This window comes from Cheilinus undulatus, linkage group 2, assembly GCF_018320785.1.
Source record: "Cheilinus undulatus linkage group 2, ASM1832078v1, whole genome shotgun sequence".
Taxonomy (NCBI): domain Eukaryota; kingdom Metazoa; phylum Chordata; class Actinopteri; order Labriformes; family Labridae; genus Cheilinus; species Cheilinus undulatus.
The window spans coordinates 1825185-1842211 of NC_054866.1; the positions used below are offsets into that span (position 1 = coordinate 1825185).

The 17027-nt window shown below is 38.8% G+C and overlaps 1 protein-coding gene across 10 annotated transcripts in view; it reads right to left on the bottom strand.

Annotated features, from left to right (window-relative positions):
- Positions 1-2280: 2280 nt before the first annotated feature.
- Positions 2281-17027, bottom strand: part of LOC121522623 (NACHT, LRR and PYD domains-containing protein 3-like) — a 42384-nt gene continuing 27637 nt past the window's right edge. For 9 of the 10 annotated variants that reach the window (XM_041807216.1, XM_041807183.1, XM_041807198.1 and 6 more), the window contains 3 exons: positions 10497-10667; positions 10330-10376; positions 2281-3054 (listed from right to left, as the gene is read on the bottom strand). In XM_041807216.1, coding sequence (XP_041663150.1) covers positions 2519-3054; positions 10330-10376; positions 10497-10667 — 754 coding nt within the window. In that variant the 3' untranslated portion in view covers positions 2281-2518. Of the gene's footprint in view, positions 3055-10329; positions 10377-10496; positions 10668-11610; positions 11723-17027 lie in introns of those variants that run through there. The other variant, XR_005992996.1, reaches the window with a different exon arrangement.

Here is a 17027-nt window from a genome sequence, read left to right on the forward strand (position 1 = left end):
ATAAGCATCCACGATCCACCCCAGAAGCTCTACAGTGACAATGGTGGAGAGTTTGATAATAAAGAAATGAGAGACATGGCAGAAAACTTCAACATGGAGGTGAAAATCACAGCAGGATACAGTCCTTAGAGCAACAGGCCACACACTCACAGAGAGCATCCAGAAGCTGGAACCAGAAAATGGGTGTGACTGGCACACTGCTTTAGACTGGCCCTTATGGCTGAGAACAGCATGCTTAATGTTCATGGTTATAGTCCACATCAGCTGGGAGCTGTCCAGGGATATCTGTATCCTCCCTCCATCAGTGGTCTTGCTGATGCATCACTTTGCCGGTGCAACAAAGTGAAAGAAATCCTGCTGAAAACAGGTGGAAGAGTGTCTCAGGTAGATCCAGCAGTTTTCTATTGGTTAGATGAGCAGTGTGAGGTTACCAGAGTACTTGCATGTCATGATGATTTTGCCTGGGCAGGCTCACAAAACTTCACAACAGAAGTGGCTCCTCACCTGAAGTCTGCTTTCCTATTGGGCGGAAGGAACACAACAACTTCTGCTCTGTGGGAATAGATGTCGCTACTGTTGATGGTGTAGCACAGGTGCATCAGCACAGCTACACTGAGAACCTACAACTCCTTCACATGCAAGCAGCACGTGCCACACAGAGGGATGCTCCCCTTAATGAAACTGAGGAAGAGCTGCTGAAATCAAAACCAGGACAGATCCTAGTTTTGCTGAACAGACCAGACCTGATGTTATGTTTGATGCCTGTACTTTGGCATCCACAACCAAAAATGCTACAGTTCAATCTATTCATGAAACAAAGTGATACGTGGACTCCAGTCTAAAAAGGTTACTCTCAAGTTTCAATATTTGGGGAACAATGATGCTTTGAACCTGATCATCTCCAGTGATGCCTCTCTGGGAAACCTTCCAGATGGTGGCACACAGGAGAGCACTCTAGTCGCTCTGATGGGAGGGAGAGGGAAGTTTTCACCCCTTTGTTGGCAGTCCAAAAATATAAGACGTGTGGTACGGAGCACACTTGCAGGAGAAACTCTTGCTTTGTCAGATGGAATAGACACTTTCTAGCCACTCTGTTTTCTGAGCTCACTACTGTAAATGCTGAACTGAATACTCCTCCTTTGGTCTGAGGGATGGACAATCACTCCTTGTTTGATGCTCTCAAGTCTACAAAAGAGGCCACTGAGAAAAGACTGAGGTTGGACATAAGCAGCATAAAAGAACTCACTGAAACAATAAAATCAAAAAGGTGCTCTCAGTTTCCGAGTGAATGATGATTAGAGATGGGTGAACCACGCTGAAGCTCTGAAGCTGGAGGGTTCAAGGCTCTGAATGTAACTGACACTTCACAGATGATCAATGGCTTTAAAAGCACCAAAGCTTTGATGCCTCAGTGACACTTAACAATGTCTGCTTTAGAAATCTCTGGAAAATCAACATCCCACAGTGCCGGAGCATTCACATCTGATTATGCACATTAAGACGAGGCAAGCACAACCTTCTTTTTCCAGGAGAAATCACCTGTCAGAAAATGAGCAGATGAAGCCCAGGACGGCAGAGATATCTTCTTTCTAGTGAAAGTGCTGCAGAAAACAGGAGTTTGTGTTCATCAGGTCTTTCTTATCAAATCAAATCATTCTCATATGACTGATGGATCAAACCATGGCATCTTTGAAATCTTAGCTCACAACAATCAGTCATGAAAAACAAACCAGTGTGTGGACACAAAGACTGTGTGGTGTAATTCTCAGTCGAAATGGATGACCATCCTCCAGATCAGCAGCTAGATAGAGCCTTTAAGTGTTCTGTTTTTAGAGGACAGGATGAAATCTTTCTCTTAAAAAGCTGATTCTGATGAGCATTTAATTTTACTCAAAGTCGCACACCTGGACAGGTGAGTGTGATGAAGACTTCAGTTCATAAACATGTCAGAATGTTTGTACAGGAGCTCTGGGATTTGGTCTCTTTAGTCAAAAACAAACTTATTGACACTTTGACTATATTTAAATTATCTTGTTTTCCTCATTTTATCAGTTTGAAGGAGGATAAAAGAAAGTTATTGAGAATCTAGGTAATCTAGAGAATCTGTTTCTAGGTTGATCCAAAGTTAGTCTGAGACAGCGTTGTCAATATGGCCGCCACTGTGGATTGGACTCAGACACCCCCATCAGTAACGAAACAGCTGACGTCACTCAGGCTTGGTCCAAAATTTTCTACAGTCTGTGGTTGAAATTAAGGACAGAAATGATGACATTTTCTCCCTAAAGATCAAAAATACTTTATTCAAAAATATGTTACAGCTTTCATCAAAACATCAAATAAATACAAACCAACAAAGATAGAAGATTGTTTTAGAGATGTTCTATATGAGCCAGTGTTCCAGGGCAAAGTCATCAAATGTTTAAAATCAGAATTATTCAAAGTTTGAGACAGATCAGCTTCACAGAGTCAATAGAGTCAGCTGATTCTCAGTCAGCTGATCCTCAGTCAGCAGTGTTTCTCAGACCGACACACCACACAGAGACACTGAGGATCCAGTAGACCAGAACCCAAACCCAGGATAGAGAGGCTTAGTGAATGTGGTGTTGAAGGTGTGGAGGTGGATCAGTGTGTCAGAGGAGACTCTGTAGAAGGACAGAGAGCCAGCAGGATAGTCCAGATACACTGATACTCTACCAGAGACCGAGGAGGAGGAGGAGGACACTTTTGTTTCTCTTCCATTGTGACAGACAGAGTAACCTTTATCAGAGCAGATCAGACTCCAGGACTGATCATTACGTCCAAACACACATTCATCTCTGTCTCCATTCCTTCCGATTCCTCTGTAACTCACTGATACATGAACTCCTCCTCTACACTTGACCTCCCAGTAACAGCGACCAGTCAGACCAGTCCGACACAACAGCTGAGGCCAATAAAATCTGTCTGGATGATCAGGATATGGCTGAACCTTCTCCTCATGTTTCACTGTCCTGTTGTCAGACAGTCTGAGTCTTCTGTACACTGTGTTTGTGTCCACTTTCAGCTCACAGGTGTCTGATGGAGAGAACGAGACACAACACAGCTGACGGTTATCATCTGTTCATTCAGAAACAACTTTACTGACAGTTACTGAGCATCAATCAAACTCAGCACTGAACCTTGTTTGACAGCACTGACATTTAATCATTCAGTTTGATTGGATGATTTGAAGAACCATTGGTAACACTTTATAACAACTACAGACTTTTGGCATTAATGAAGCATCAGGAAATACTAGAGCTGTGCATCTTCACTGCTCTCATGATTCCATTACCATTATCAAGACAACCATTGGATTTGATTCAGGATCAGAATTCATCAGGATAGGCTGCTGCCTCAATCACTCTGATCAGATTCAGGATTCTGTGTTTACATGGACCTGAGGATCCCTGTTCTGATCCTCATCCTGGTTCTGATCAGATTCAGGATTCTGTCTTTACTTCGACTTGAGGATCCCCGTTCTGATTCTCATCATGGTTCTGATAAGATTAAGGATTCTGTGTTTACATGGACCTGAGGATCCCCGTTCTGATCCTCATCCTTGTTCTGATCAGATCCAGGATTCTGTGTTTCCATGCTCAAAGATAAACCTGGTTCTTCAGATCCCTGTAGACATGATCAATACTAGTATGGTGGTTTCTGATCACTGGGTCTTATTTTCACAGGCGTCTGTCATGTTTATTTTTTCAGAGCCAAACTGTGACAATCATGAAATCAGAGAAAAATGAGAGCACTGTGGATTATTTCAGCTTTAGCGCTATTAAACACCAACGTCAGGTTACAGATATGGTGGATCCTAATTCTAACAACAGGTGAAGAAAGATTGTAAGCTACAGGCTGACCGTCAGTCAGTGTTGTTCACATTTATGTTTAAAATAAGCTTCATCACAGCTCAGCTCACACTGATTCAAATCAACTAGCTCAAGTTCCCAGTTTAAAATGGGGATCTAAAATCACAGTCCAAAAAATGAACCAATAAAATCCAGTTAGAGATATAGACAAGGAAATGTCCTAACCAGTCCACATCAGTAAAATAGACACAGACAGCTTATCCCTCTTAATGTTTCAGGCTGTTGACCATACCTGTTCAGAGGTTATTAGAGTTGTTCTATGGGAATTTGACTTTAGAAAACCATCTGATTTACATTAAGAACATGTGATTAACTAACATAGAGGTGAAGGAAAACTACAGAAAAGAGACTGAGAGGATGACAAGGAGAGAGAGAGGGAGATCTCAGATGAATTGGCCCAAATATTGATGTTTCAGTGATTATCAGTACTATTATCATTATTACTGATCATAAAGAAAGTTTAGCAGAGACTCCAAGAAAGAACTCAGCTATCATGAAACTGACTTCATTCACTGAATAACTGTCCTGGAAACAATTTCAAAATAAAAGCACTATGTGAAAACAAGGCTCACTAATAGTATGCCCAGATAAAGAGCTTTTATTTTGAAAAGAACACAGGAAGTGTGATGGTATCTCCATTCAGCCGTGGGTGGTGTTGACAGATGTATCAGGATGCTTCCAGAATGCCGTCTATCCAGCTTTGGCTCCCAGAGCTCTGAGCTCTCAGTAAGTGGTAGTGTCAGCGCTCATTGTCTGTCTCCACAGTAAACTACGCTCACGTTTCATTCAGGACTTAGAAATCAAACTGTTCAGTTCACTGTTCATCTCAATCTGAGCGTGCTCAGACACAACACTGCTGTCAGCTCTGACAGGAGACTCCTCTGCAGACACAGCAGCCTCTCTCTGGACAGAGCAGACCAGCTGTCCCTCCACCACACATCCAGAATATTTCAGAGTGTCTAAAGAGACGTCAACACTTTCATCAAAGTCACACCTGCACAGCTAGTCTGCAGCTGGCAGGAAACAGGAAACAGTGTGTACATGCAACAGTATCCTGTTTTCTTTCACACCTCTCCAGGTAGAAAAACCAGGTTTCTCCAAACCAGGATAAGGACAGATCCTGGTCTATGAATATGTTTACCTGAACAAACAGAAACCAGGACATTAAAGTCCATGGAAACACAGTCAGTTATAAACTGGAGCTTATCTGACAGCCAAATACTATTCAATAAGAATGAAAATATTAGAATTAGTGCTGTCAAACAGGGACGTGCAGAGACATTTTGGGGGTCAGGGGCTCAAGTAAGAAAAAGGGCACTTCTCTTAATCTATTGATAAAAAATGCTTAAAACTCTCCACCTCTGACTTAATAATCAATTCATTTTAATAACCTCACATTCACATAGTTGTTGTATACTCAACTTATTTCTACAAAATAAATCAATCACATAAAAACAATGTCTTCTATAGTTTTCACTGGGTTTATCCCAACAGCAAGCAGAAAATAAACAACAACAAAATAAGCTATGACACCATGTCCATGTTTTCTGTGCTGCTATTATCTACTAAATATTTAGAATAACTGACTAGCTACCAGGGAGAGGGCCATGGTGAAGTTAGAGTTTTCAAGAAGAGAAAAAAATGCACTGATAATTTGTTTATTTTTGCACAAGATAAATTCTTTGAAATCTTTTGGTGAAAATGAAATAAAAAAGTACTTCAAAACAAAAATTATCTTCCCAGTGAATATATAAGCAAGCCAAACTACCCTTCTTTCACTCTAAAAGAAAGAAAACTTCCAAAAATGCACATAGATGGTGTTTATTTTGACTTTCCTCTGTCTGTTTGCATCTGTAGATTTCCCCTGAATCCTCCAAACAAGCTCCTCTACATATTTAAACATTTCAGGGGGAAAACTGTAATTTACAGGGGAAGTTTGATGGTGATGTGTTTCAGTTCCCTATTATGTCCTTTTCACCTCCAATGTCTTGGTAAATGTGTGCAAAGTGCATTTTAATTATAAAGCGCATAATTAGGATATCAATGTGGCGATTTCGATGATGGATTTTTAGACACACGTACCTCTATTCACCTGTAGTCTCTCCTTTAGTACAGTATGTTAGCCTGGATGAACATGATGAAGAGCCTTAGCTAAACCAAACTTATTACATCAGCTAGTGGCTCATATGTGCACGTTAGCAACACATGCTAACTATGTTTGGTCTTGTCATTTCTGAACTTGAGAGCTTCCTTAATCACCACTCACCTCCAAGAGTAGAAACACCAGAAACAAAAGCAGAACTGACCTGAGGGTCTGCTGCTGCCTGTCTCTGTGCTCACATCCATGTTTGTTTTAAATAGCCTCCTGCCATTTTTGCTCTTGATTACCTGGTCATCTTGGTGTCCATTGATTGAGGTTTGTTAACTTTTAAAACAATGTTGAACACATTTTATTTTTTACTGAAGGTTAACATTGGTATTCTGAAAAAAATACATCTTTATCACATTTTTGGAACGGTATAATAATTCCTGTTTTTGTATTACAGACACGATCGGTTGCTGTTTTGTTCTGGTTAGCTTTGTTTTACTTTGTTAAGTTTAGCCTTTATCTGTTAAGCCATGTCATCATTTTATTAAATTATTATAATTAGAATTGTCCTTTTAGCTCAAACCAACTGGTTTTATACAGTTTTAACCATTTCTTTTGTGTAAGTCCTTCTTGCTTGTCCCCTACAGTGCAGTAGTTGCTGGCTAGCGTGTGGTGAGGAAGTGCACTCCTGGGACACTTCCTTTGGTAGACTGCCTCCCCCTCGCTAGCTTCAACCCCCCCCCCTCCCCACACTCTTTTTGTTAGTTTTAGTAATTTTTTCTGGAAGTGTTTTATTAGCCAAATAATTATTGTGAAAAAGAATAAAATGTAATAAAATCTTGATACATTCTTTCCATAACCCTGACTTGAAATTCATTGCCAATCACTAATTCCTCGTTCTCTCCACAGGCACTTCTAGTTAAACACATTTTGCATTTACAATTATAAATAAATTCTGATTTTCTTCTGAACCACATCTCTGTCTTCCTTGTACTGTGTTGAACCTGTGTTTGCCTTTTATGTTTAAAACTGGGTAAAACCCATTGGGTGAAAGTTGTTTGGCTTACATTAGTGCAAATCTGTTATTGCCCCTTAACACTACTTTGCCACATTAAGGAGACCTTACATCTTGAGGAGCTGGTCTTCTTTAATAAGCAGATCGAAGGCGTTGGAGGATGATGGATCAGGTTGTAGATGATTTGACTGACTTTCTGATCTGTGACTCAGATTTGGAATCTCTGTGATTGTAATTGCTTTGTTTTTTGTGACTGTTAAATGTGCTGATTGTCTTGACCAGGACAATCTTGTAAATGATATTTTTAATCTCAATGAGGTTTTTTTCCTGGTTAAATAAAGTCAAATATAGACAGCAATGGATTATAGACACAGACATTTAGACAACCAATGACAAACAGGCTCAAACAGTAAATCTTTGTAATAATTAATGTTGATCCATATTGAAAATAAACATCTTCATCACCTTCTTCTCTCTGTCCTTCCCTCACTCTCACACATCTCTGATTTAACGAGAGAATGAACTTCAGATCGTCCTGTTAAAATTTTAAATCTGAGCTGAAAATGTGCCCGCTAGCCTCCTGTGTCATTAAAAGGATTTTTAGATCCACTCAAACTATTAATAATAATATTCACCATGCCATGATTGCTGCATATACTGTATGTCTTATTATGTTATATTATAGTACAGAATATTATATTATTTTGGATTCTACATTATATTATACTATGCTATGTTGTACTATTTTATAAAATATTATTTATTTGCACCTTAACTTGATATTGATATTCATTCTTACCAACTGAGCTGTTATCTGTTTATCTTGTATTACTTATAATCTTGCTCAATACTGCACATGTAACATACCATTCTACTTGACCTCTTTGCACTATCTCATGTTCATGGCATAACACTTCTCTGTAAATAACTTGCTGCCAACAAGTGTACCATTTCACCTACACAAACACAAAATTTAATTACCTATTTAAGTTATTAGTTATTTATTCAATTGTATTTTTGCTACCAGTTGTGTTGCTGCAATGCCAGATTTTCCCCTCTGGGGATCAATAGAGTCTTATCTTATCTTAAACTAAGCCAATTTTAACATAACATTGTTGGCTCCTTGTCTGGCAGTGTTTGATTGGCTCAGGATTCTGCTAAATCCATCATATCAGGATCTTAGTTCATTGATTTTCTATCTCATGGTACAGTACATTCACTCCACAGATGTGACTTTAGCCTGGTAGTGATGTTTGACATGCCGCATTTAACCATCACCACGGTACTGAAACATACGAGACACGCTGGTTTGAAACTGTCAGTGGAGACGATGAACATAGAAGAGTCTGTCCATCCTCAATGAAAAAGTCTTTTTCAGTTCTCATCTTTTCTAATTCTCCCTGACTCTCTTCATATCTCCCTGTTTTCTTGGTTATCTGGTTATTTATGACACGTACAGCTGCAGGGGAAATCTATAGGAGAGAGTGGGGTGATTTGTGCCAACGGGGAAGTAGTGCCACCTCTTGTTTCTAGAAAACCATAGAAGAAATTGGTCATGTGACCACATATTTTTGAAGAGCCATCCATTTTACTCATTCTGCATAAAAGGGAGACGCACGGCATGAGAGGTAAGCACATTTTAGCTCAAAAAACTGTTTTTTGCCTTTCAGAGTAAAATTTCAATGATCAAGGTTTTTTGATTGTTGTGTCTGAACAATTATAGACAAGTTTGAAAACGTTTCACACATGTTTTAGTGCTTTATTAGGCTACACAATGAGTCTATACAGTTGGCATGATGTTAGCTCTAAACCGCTGGATCAGGCTAGTTTTTCAAAATGGTGAGGCTGGGGCGATTTGTGCCAAAGGGCCGGGGTTAAGTTGTGCCAGTGGCACACCCACAAACCCAGACCCACAGACACACCCAAACCCTGAAATCCACACAACCAGACCCAAATACCCACACATGCAGACACACACACCCAGAGACACAAATCCAAGACCAACAGACACACACCGGCACACCCACTCTAACAAATCCACACACTGAGACCTACACACCTAGAACCCAACAAAGAAGGGCCAAGAACAGCTGGAGAAGTGAGGAGATGGACATGCCTCATCAGTGTTTGATTTACCTGCCATTTGTTTAATTTAGCTAACACTGATTTCAGTTCAGAGTTTGCACTGTTATCAAAGAGCAGTTTATTCAATTTTTAAGTGGCCTAAGCCACAATGAGATGTTCAGAAATTGGTCTAAATCACTTTATTCGTATATGTTACATAATTGACAGACAGCGTTCTATGTATGCCAACAGGCATCTATTGCCAAAGCCTTTTGGCCTGAAATGATTCACGAATATCATATGTGTATTAAGGTTTTCTGTGTTTTCCCAAAAACTAGAAAATATTACTTAAGCCAATAGTTTAACAGGGTGACAATATCTAATTAAAACTTAAAAGAGTAATTTTGTACTGAATTTGTCTTGCTTTTATATAGAGTTACAGTTTATGAGATTAAAATGTTCTGTTTTACTTCAATAATCTTCAGTAATCACTGGCACAATTTACCCCAATGTATTCTTCCCTAAGGCACAACTTACCCCCCACCGGGGGCAAGTTGTGCCATGAGACCACTTTTTTTCTGAAAGCTGTATTTCTTAAACAGTTTATTTCAGATCCAAGGTTATTGTTTCCAGGGATGCACCACATCCTGAAATATATTTACGTACTTAAGTTGGGGGCATTACTGTCATGGCCTCACTTTAAAGTCACTTTGAGTAAAAACTGGCACAACTCACCCCACTCTCCCCTAAGCACTGTTAGTCATCGTCAGCTAACTGTCAGAACTAGTTCGGGAGATTTTAACAGCTGTAAAAGTGGACGACTGAACAGCAACAGAAGAAAAAGACTTACAGAGAAGATAACAGAGATTATTAATCAGACTGAGAGGTGAAGCTGCTGCATTTCAGTTTAGTTTTACTCACAGTGATGATGTGTTTGTTTATTGGCTGGAAGCTCCTGATATAATGACACTACAGTCAACACATCACTTCTCTCAGTCTCAGACACCAGAGGATTAACCAGGCGGTCAGATCGAGGACTCATGGTATTATTGATATTTTTGATCATGTTCTTTTGATAAATATCAACTGATCAATCAGATATCCTGAACACCTAATATTGATTTACATGGACTCGTCTTTTTAACCCAATAGATTCAATCGTTTGGTTTGATTCCCATGTACAGGTTTTTGTGGTTGCATAAATGAAGATGTCAGAATTCTACAATCTTTCCATCCTCAGAGACATGAAGAAAATAAATAAATGAACTCACACTTCCTCAGACCAGGCGTCAGTCTGTGCAGTCCACCATGGTCCAACCTGGAGAAGAAACCAGATTAGGATCTACTTCATACATCTTCATTCTTCATTTAAATCCAGCATCAGTTAAGAACCAGAGCTCATCTGTCAGAAACAGAGAGAGCGTGTGTCTGTCTGTACCTCAGTGTCTCCAGTCTGCAGTCTGGATCCTCTAGTCGAGCAGACAGGAGCTTCTCTCCTCGTTCTCCTGGATGATTGTAGCTCAGGTCCAGCTCTCTCAGGTGGGAGGAGGAGCTCAGAGCTGAGGCCAGAGACACACAACCTTCTTCTGAGATAAGACAGTTGGACAGACTACACACAGAGCACAGAGGTCATGGTTTTATTGGCTGACTTAAATCAGCTGCTTCACAACCATTGGTTCATTCACAGCTGTGTTACCTGTTACATCCAATCATCATAGAGCTGAACAGCAGAGACATTATAACCAGATACCAATCAGTATTTACTCTGGTGATGAGGAGTAAAGGTAAGATGGATGGGGAGACCAACACATGGATTGGTTTGACATCAGCAGTGAAAAAGTTTACTGTTTAGTCTGAAAAAGGTCATTTGATGTGTTGATACAGTATTAGATCCATGTTAGGTTTGTTAGATTAGTCTGGAGAATTACTTTGGGACCACTCATGTTTGAGTCCAGATCAACAGTCCAGAGGCCTATACAACAAAGCTGGATTAACAAGGCTGGGATATCTCTCTGATAGCAGGATTGACTTATCAAGGCTTATCAATTCGCAATCCAGATCAGCTGTACGACGAAGCTGGTTATCAACTCGATAACTGCAGCCAGGGTTTTCCAAGCTGGATCAGTACACGCTCACATAAAAAGGGTGGTTTTTGCAGCATCTGACCAATCACAAACATGGAGAAACCCTGCAGAGCAGCCTATTTCTCAATGGAGGAACAGACAATCATTCTTCAAAAATATGAGGAATTTAAAGCAATCATCCAGGCCAGAAGCAACACTGTCGCCACAGCAAAAGCCAGGAAGGAATGCTGGCAGAAAATTGCTGACTCTGTTAATGCGTAAATTCGTCAGATTATACAATATTAATTCATGGGACAATATAAACGGACAGCACTCTGATCACTCAGTTTCCCTTTATTACTGCACAGATGTTTGGGGCGGAGCTTCCTTAGCCAATTTTGTGTTGTAATATTAATTCCTCACCTTGATTAGTACCACAAAATACAGTTTATGAACATGATTAGAATATTAAATGTACAGCTGTCATACCCTGCTCAAGTTTCTGCGACAGTGCAGACTCCCTGAAGATCTGGGAGTCATGGATGGACCCTGGCCACTGAGCCACAAGGCTGGTGACCATCATTTGATGGTCACATGTCATCTGCAGAAGCATTTGGGGTTCACATTAGTCAATGGATACTTGAAAAGACTTGAATAAAGATCAACAGTGACAACAGTATTGTGTGGGCCTCTTTGTATATGTGGACTGTTTATGATTTAAAATGATTATGATATAAATTATGGAAATTGAGACAAGAAATTGATAATGAACTAACTGAATGTGAAATGTTAGTGCACTGCAAATGTTTCTGTATTATGTGAACTACCTGAATGTTGAGGCTGTGAAAGTTTTTTCTACAAAAATACATTTGCAAGAGCCACAATCTAAGTGGTGAAAAGTGGCAATTAAAATAAGTTAAAGGGGGCAAAAATCAGTAAAAGGGTGGGAAAAATGGGCAAAAAGTGGCAACAATGGGGGAATAAATAGCATTTAATGGCAAAATGCAGCTTAAATGAGTGAAAAGTGGGTGAAAAAAAACACCAAAAAGAGCAAACATTTGCAAAAAGCAGGATGAAATAGGCAAAAACTGGTGAAGTTTTGTCAACAACAGGATGAAAGTGGCAAAAAGAAGTGTCCAAAGTGGGCTTAAAGCAGTAAAAATAGATTACATGCGGCAAAAAAGGGGGTAAATTGGTTGACAATTAAAGCAAACTATATAATTGTGGGAAACAACAGATTAATGTGACTTACAATGGGTTATTTCTTTCTTCCTTTTTTTTTTTAATTAAGCCATGCAAGACAGAACATGACAAGTGAAGGACAACATACAAGCATTACATACACACAGTGGAGACAAGACAAGACAGAGACAAGCAGGGACTCAACATTTTAACAGTCTGAAGGTGTTGAAGACGTATGTCTTTGTGTGTGTGTGTGTGTGTGTGTGTGTGTGCGTACATATACATCATACATATGTACAGTCTATTATTGGCACAGTATTGGCACCCCTGGAATTTTTTCCGGAAAATACACCATTTCTCCCAGAAATTGTTGCAATTACAAATTTTTTTGGTATATATGTGTTTATTTCCTTCATGTGCATTTGGAACAACACAAAAATTAGAAGAAACAAGACAACATTGACATAATTTTACACAAAACTCAAAAATTGGGCTGGACAAAATGATTGTGACCCTTTTAAAACTGTGGGTAAATCATTTTATTTCCAGCATGTGATGCTCATCTAAACTCACCTGTGGCAGTAACAGGTGCTGGCAATCTAGAAATCACACCTGAAGCCAGTTAGAATGTCTAAAAGTTGACTCAACCTTTGTGTTGTGTGCCTGTGTGTGTCACACCAAGCATGGAGAAGAGAAAGAAGAGCCCAGAACTGTCTGAGGACTTAGGAAGCAAAATTGTGGAAAAATACGAACAATCTCAAGGTTAAAGACCATCTCCAGAGATCTAGAAATTCCTTTGTCCACTGTGTGTAATATCATCAAGAAGTTTATAACCCATGGAGCTGTGGCTAATCTCCCTGGATGTGGACGGAAGAGAAAAACTGACAAAGAATGCAACGCAGGATAGTTGGAATGGTGGATAAACATCCTCAGTCAACTTCCACACAAATTCAGGCTGTCCTGCAGACTCAGGGTGCAAAAGTGTCAGCTGGGACCATACGTGGTCATCTGAATGAGATGAAGCGCTATGGCAGGAGACCCAGGAGAACCCCACTGCTGACAAAGAGACATAAAAAAGCCAGACTGGAGTTTGCAAAAATGTACCTGAGTAAGCCTCAATCCTTCTGGGAGAACATTTAGTGGACAGATGAGACTAAGGTAGAGCTTTTTGGAAAAGCACGTTATTCTACTGTTTACAGAAAACAGAATGAGGCCTACAAAGAAAAGAACACAGTACCTACAGTCAAACATGGTGGAGCTTCAAGGATGTTGTGGGGTTATTTTGCTGCCTCTGGCACTGGGTGCCTTGACTGTGTGCAAGGAATCATGAAATCTGGAGACTATCAAAAGATTTTGGGCTGCAATGTAGGGCCTAGTGTCAGAAAGCTGGGTCTGTGTCAGAGGTCATGGGTGTTCCAGCAGGACAATGACCTCAAACATACCTCAAAAAGCACCAAGAAATGGTTGGAGACAAAGCTGGAGAGTTCTGAAGTGGCCAGCAATGAGTCCAGATCTAAATCCCATTGAACATCTATGGAGAGATCTCAAAACTGCTGTTGAAGAAGCACCCTTCAAATCTGAGAGACCTGGAGCAGTTTGTTAAATAAGAGTGGTCCAAAATTCCAGCTGAGAAGTGTAAGAAGCTCATTGATGGTAATAAGAAGTGATTGCTTTCAGTTATTTTTTTCCCAAGGGTGTACAACCAAGGGGGGCAATCATTTTGTCCGGCCCATTTTTCGAGTTTTGTGTAAAATTATGTCAATTTTGTCTTTTTTCTTCAGATTTTTGTGTTGTTCCAAAGCACATAAAAGAAATAAACATGTGTATACCAAAAACATGTGTAATTGCAACAATTTCTGGGAGAGATGGTGTATTTTCTGGAAGAATTCCAGGGGTGCCAATACATTCGTCCATGACTGTATGTGTGTGCATGCATTTTTTTGGGGGGAGACATAATGTATGGTAATGTAATGTATGGTTTGTCAAATTAAGTTGTGATTAAGTTGTATAAATTCATGATAGACAGGAGGAGAGACACTGTAAGAATGCAGTATATATTGATAGGGTGTATGTATGGAAAGGAATAGTTTCTGAAGCAGAAAGAAAAAAAAAATTAATACTTAATGTTAAAGAAGGAATGGAAAAAGAAAAAAACAGAAACAGAACAAAGGGACCAAAACTAAAATAATAAAAAATAAATAATGAGGGGAAAAAAAACAAAAAACAACAACAACAACAACAAAAAAACAATAATAATTATGATATTAGTAATGCCACATTTTACATTATTTTTGTTACTGTTACAATTCTTGCTTCTATATCTAGTCTTTGGTCTCCATTTGTTCTTATGAATTAGTTAATTTTCCATTTTTTAAAGTTTCCCTCCTTTTATTTTATTTTTGTCTATTCATCTGCCCACCCCCCAGAAGACCCTTCATTATTACTGCGGATATATGATTTCAGGTACCCTACCTCAGTCGCCCCTGACCCTTCGGAGGGAGCAGGCTGATGGGTAGACCTGTTGACAGTTTGTCAGCCAGTTGAGCCACTCCCGGACCCAATGGGAGAGAGACAGTTTGTCTCTTTCACAATCCACCATTCAAGGGTCAAAGAAGAGAAAAGGTGGGGGTGGGGCACCAGGAGAAATTAGGAGAGACCAGGGGGAATCAGCACAACCAATCACCTAACTGCAGTGCACCATGCACATTTCATGCCAACAGGAAAACAAACAAGTTAATAAATAGCACATAAATAGTAAATAAATATTCAATAAATAAATGTATACGAAAAGGAAGGAGAGAAAGAGAGAGAGAGAAATATATATATATATATATATATATATAGTTACAGCATTTAAGAAAGAATGTATTGTGAAATTAAGTAGAAAAGGGGAAGAAAATGAATGTCAATACTGGTATGGCTATGTTTTGATGTGTGTTATGTAGAAATATTGGTAATGATAATAGTAATAAAAGTTATATTTCCGATGATTGCAGAAATCATGTTAACATATAGTAATTTTGTATCAATAATAGTTTTAATGATTCAATAATGTTAATATGATGATGTGCTAATAATGATAATTTATAATAAGAAGAATTGTGATAATAATGTTTTGTAGAGGTGTAATTAATTTAAGATATATTACTATTATCATTTATTGCCATTTCAACACCTTCAAGAGGTAATCATTATAATCATCATCCAATAATGTTTAAATTATATAATAATGTTCTAAGTGTTATAATGATGGTATAATATAAATATGACATACATGATATAACAATGATTGTAAATTATAAAAATCTATATAAATATGACATGCATGATACAATACTGATCTAAATACTATAATTATAATAATATAAATATGACAGAAATGATATAAAAATGATTTTAATATTATAATCATCTATATAAATATGACATACATGACAAAAAATGATTGTAATATAATTATCAATATAAATATGACATGCATGATACAATAATTATCTAAATGCTATAATAATGATTAATCTAAATATGGCATACATGATATAATAATGATCCACATCATGTCAAAATAATGTGATATTAATATAATATACATGATATGATAATGATCTGAATGATGTAATAATAACATTATATGAATATTACACACATGGTATGTTGTGATGATTGTTTTATGAGTGCATTGGCAGTTGTGTGTAAATAGCAGAGGTAATATGTTTGTTGTAATGATTATTGTGGTTGGTGCACAGGCAAACAGAGCCGGTGGACGAAGAATGCTACAGTTATGGGTTAAGGTTGTTGATAATTGAAGTCCAGATCGTGTCAAAATCAGAGGTTTGGTTTTTGAGTGAGGCAGATAATTGTTTGATGGATATGTATTAGATGAGTAGATTTTCCAGATTATGTTGATATCTTTCCTTAATTTCCAGTTCATGAGGACAGTTTTCTTGGTGATGGTTAGGGCTATGAGTAATGCTTTAATGGATGTGAAATTGAGATTGATGTTAGATATGTCTCCTAATAAACAGAGGGTGGGTGATAGTGGAATGTGGCAGCCCATGATGGAGGAGAGATGGTCTGTAATGTTTTGCCAGAATTCTTCTACAGGGGTGCAGTTCCACGTTGTATGTAAATATGTGTCTGTGGGTTATTTCTGAAGTCAAAGTTTCTCTTTTTTATAGTTTTCGGGGGGAATAATATTTCATATTAAGACATCAGAGAGACACAAATCATCACAAAAGAGCCACATGTGGCTCCAGAACCACAGGTTGAGTATCACTGATCTATAACGTATAGGATGTCATCGGGTAAATCAAAAGGATTGCATCTATCTAGGGCTGAAACGATTCCTTGAATTATTTGGGTGATTCGAATCAAAAAATTCCTCGAGGCTTCGCTTAAATCAGTCATGTATCCATATACGTCCATACTGTAGCCTGGACATCGCGCCGTGTGTTGCACGGCGAGCTGTGTTTCACATTTGTGTGGCACAATGTACTTGTTTTCACTGTTACTATAACGCAACATGCATGATACGAGGCGTGAAAATCATGAAGGAAGAGAAGTTGATGCTGTGATGCTTACAGGCATGCGTCCTGCGTTTTTACGCAGATATGGCACTATGCTGGCACCGGTGAACCTATGCAAATCTCCGAGTTGATCTTGCCTGCCTGACTCGCTGGAGTGAGACAGCGCTCAGTTTGTGTCTGCAGACTTTAGGGAATTTC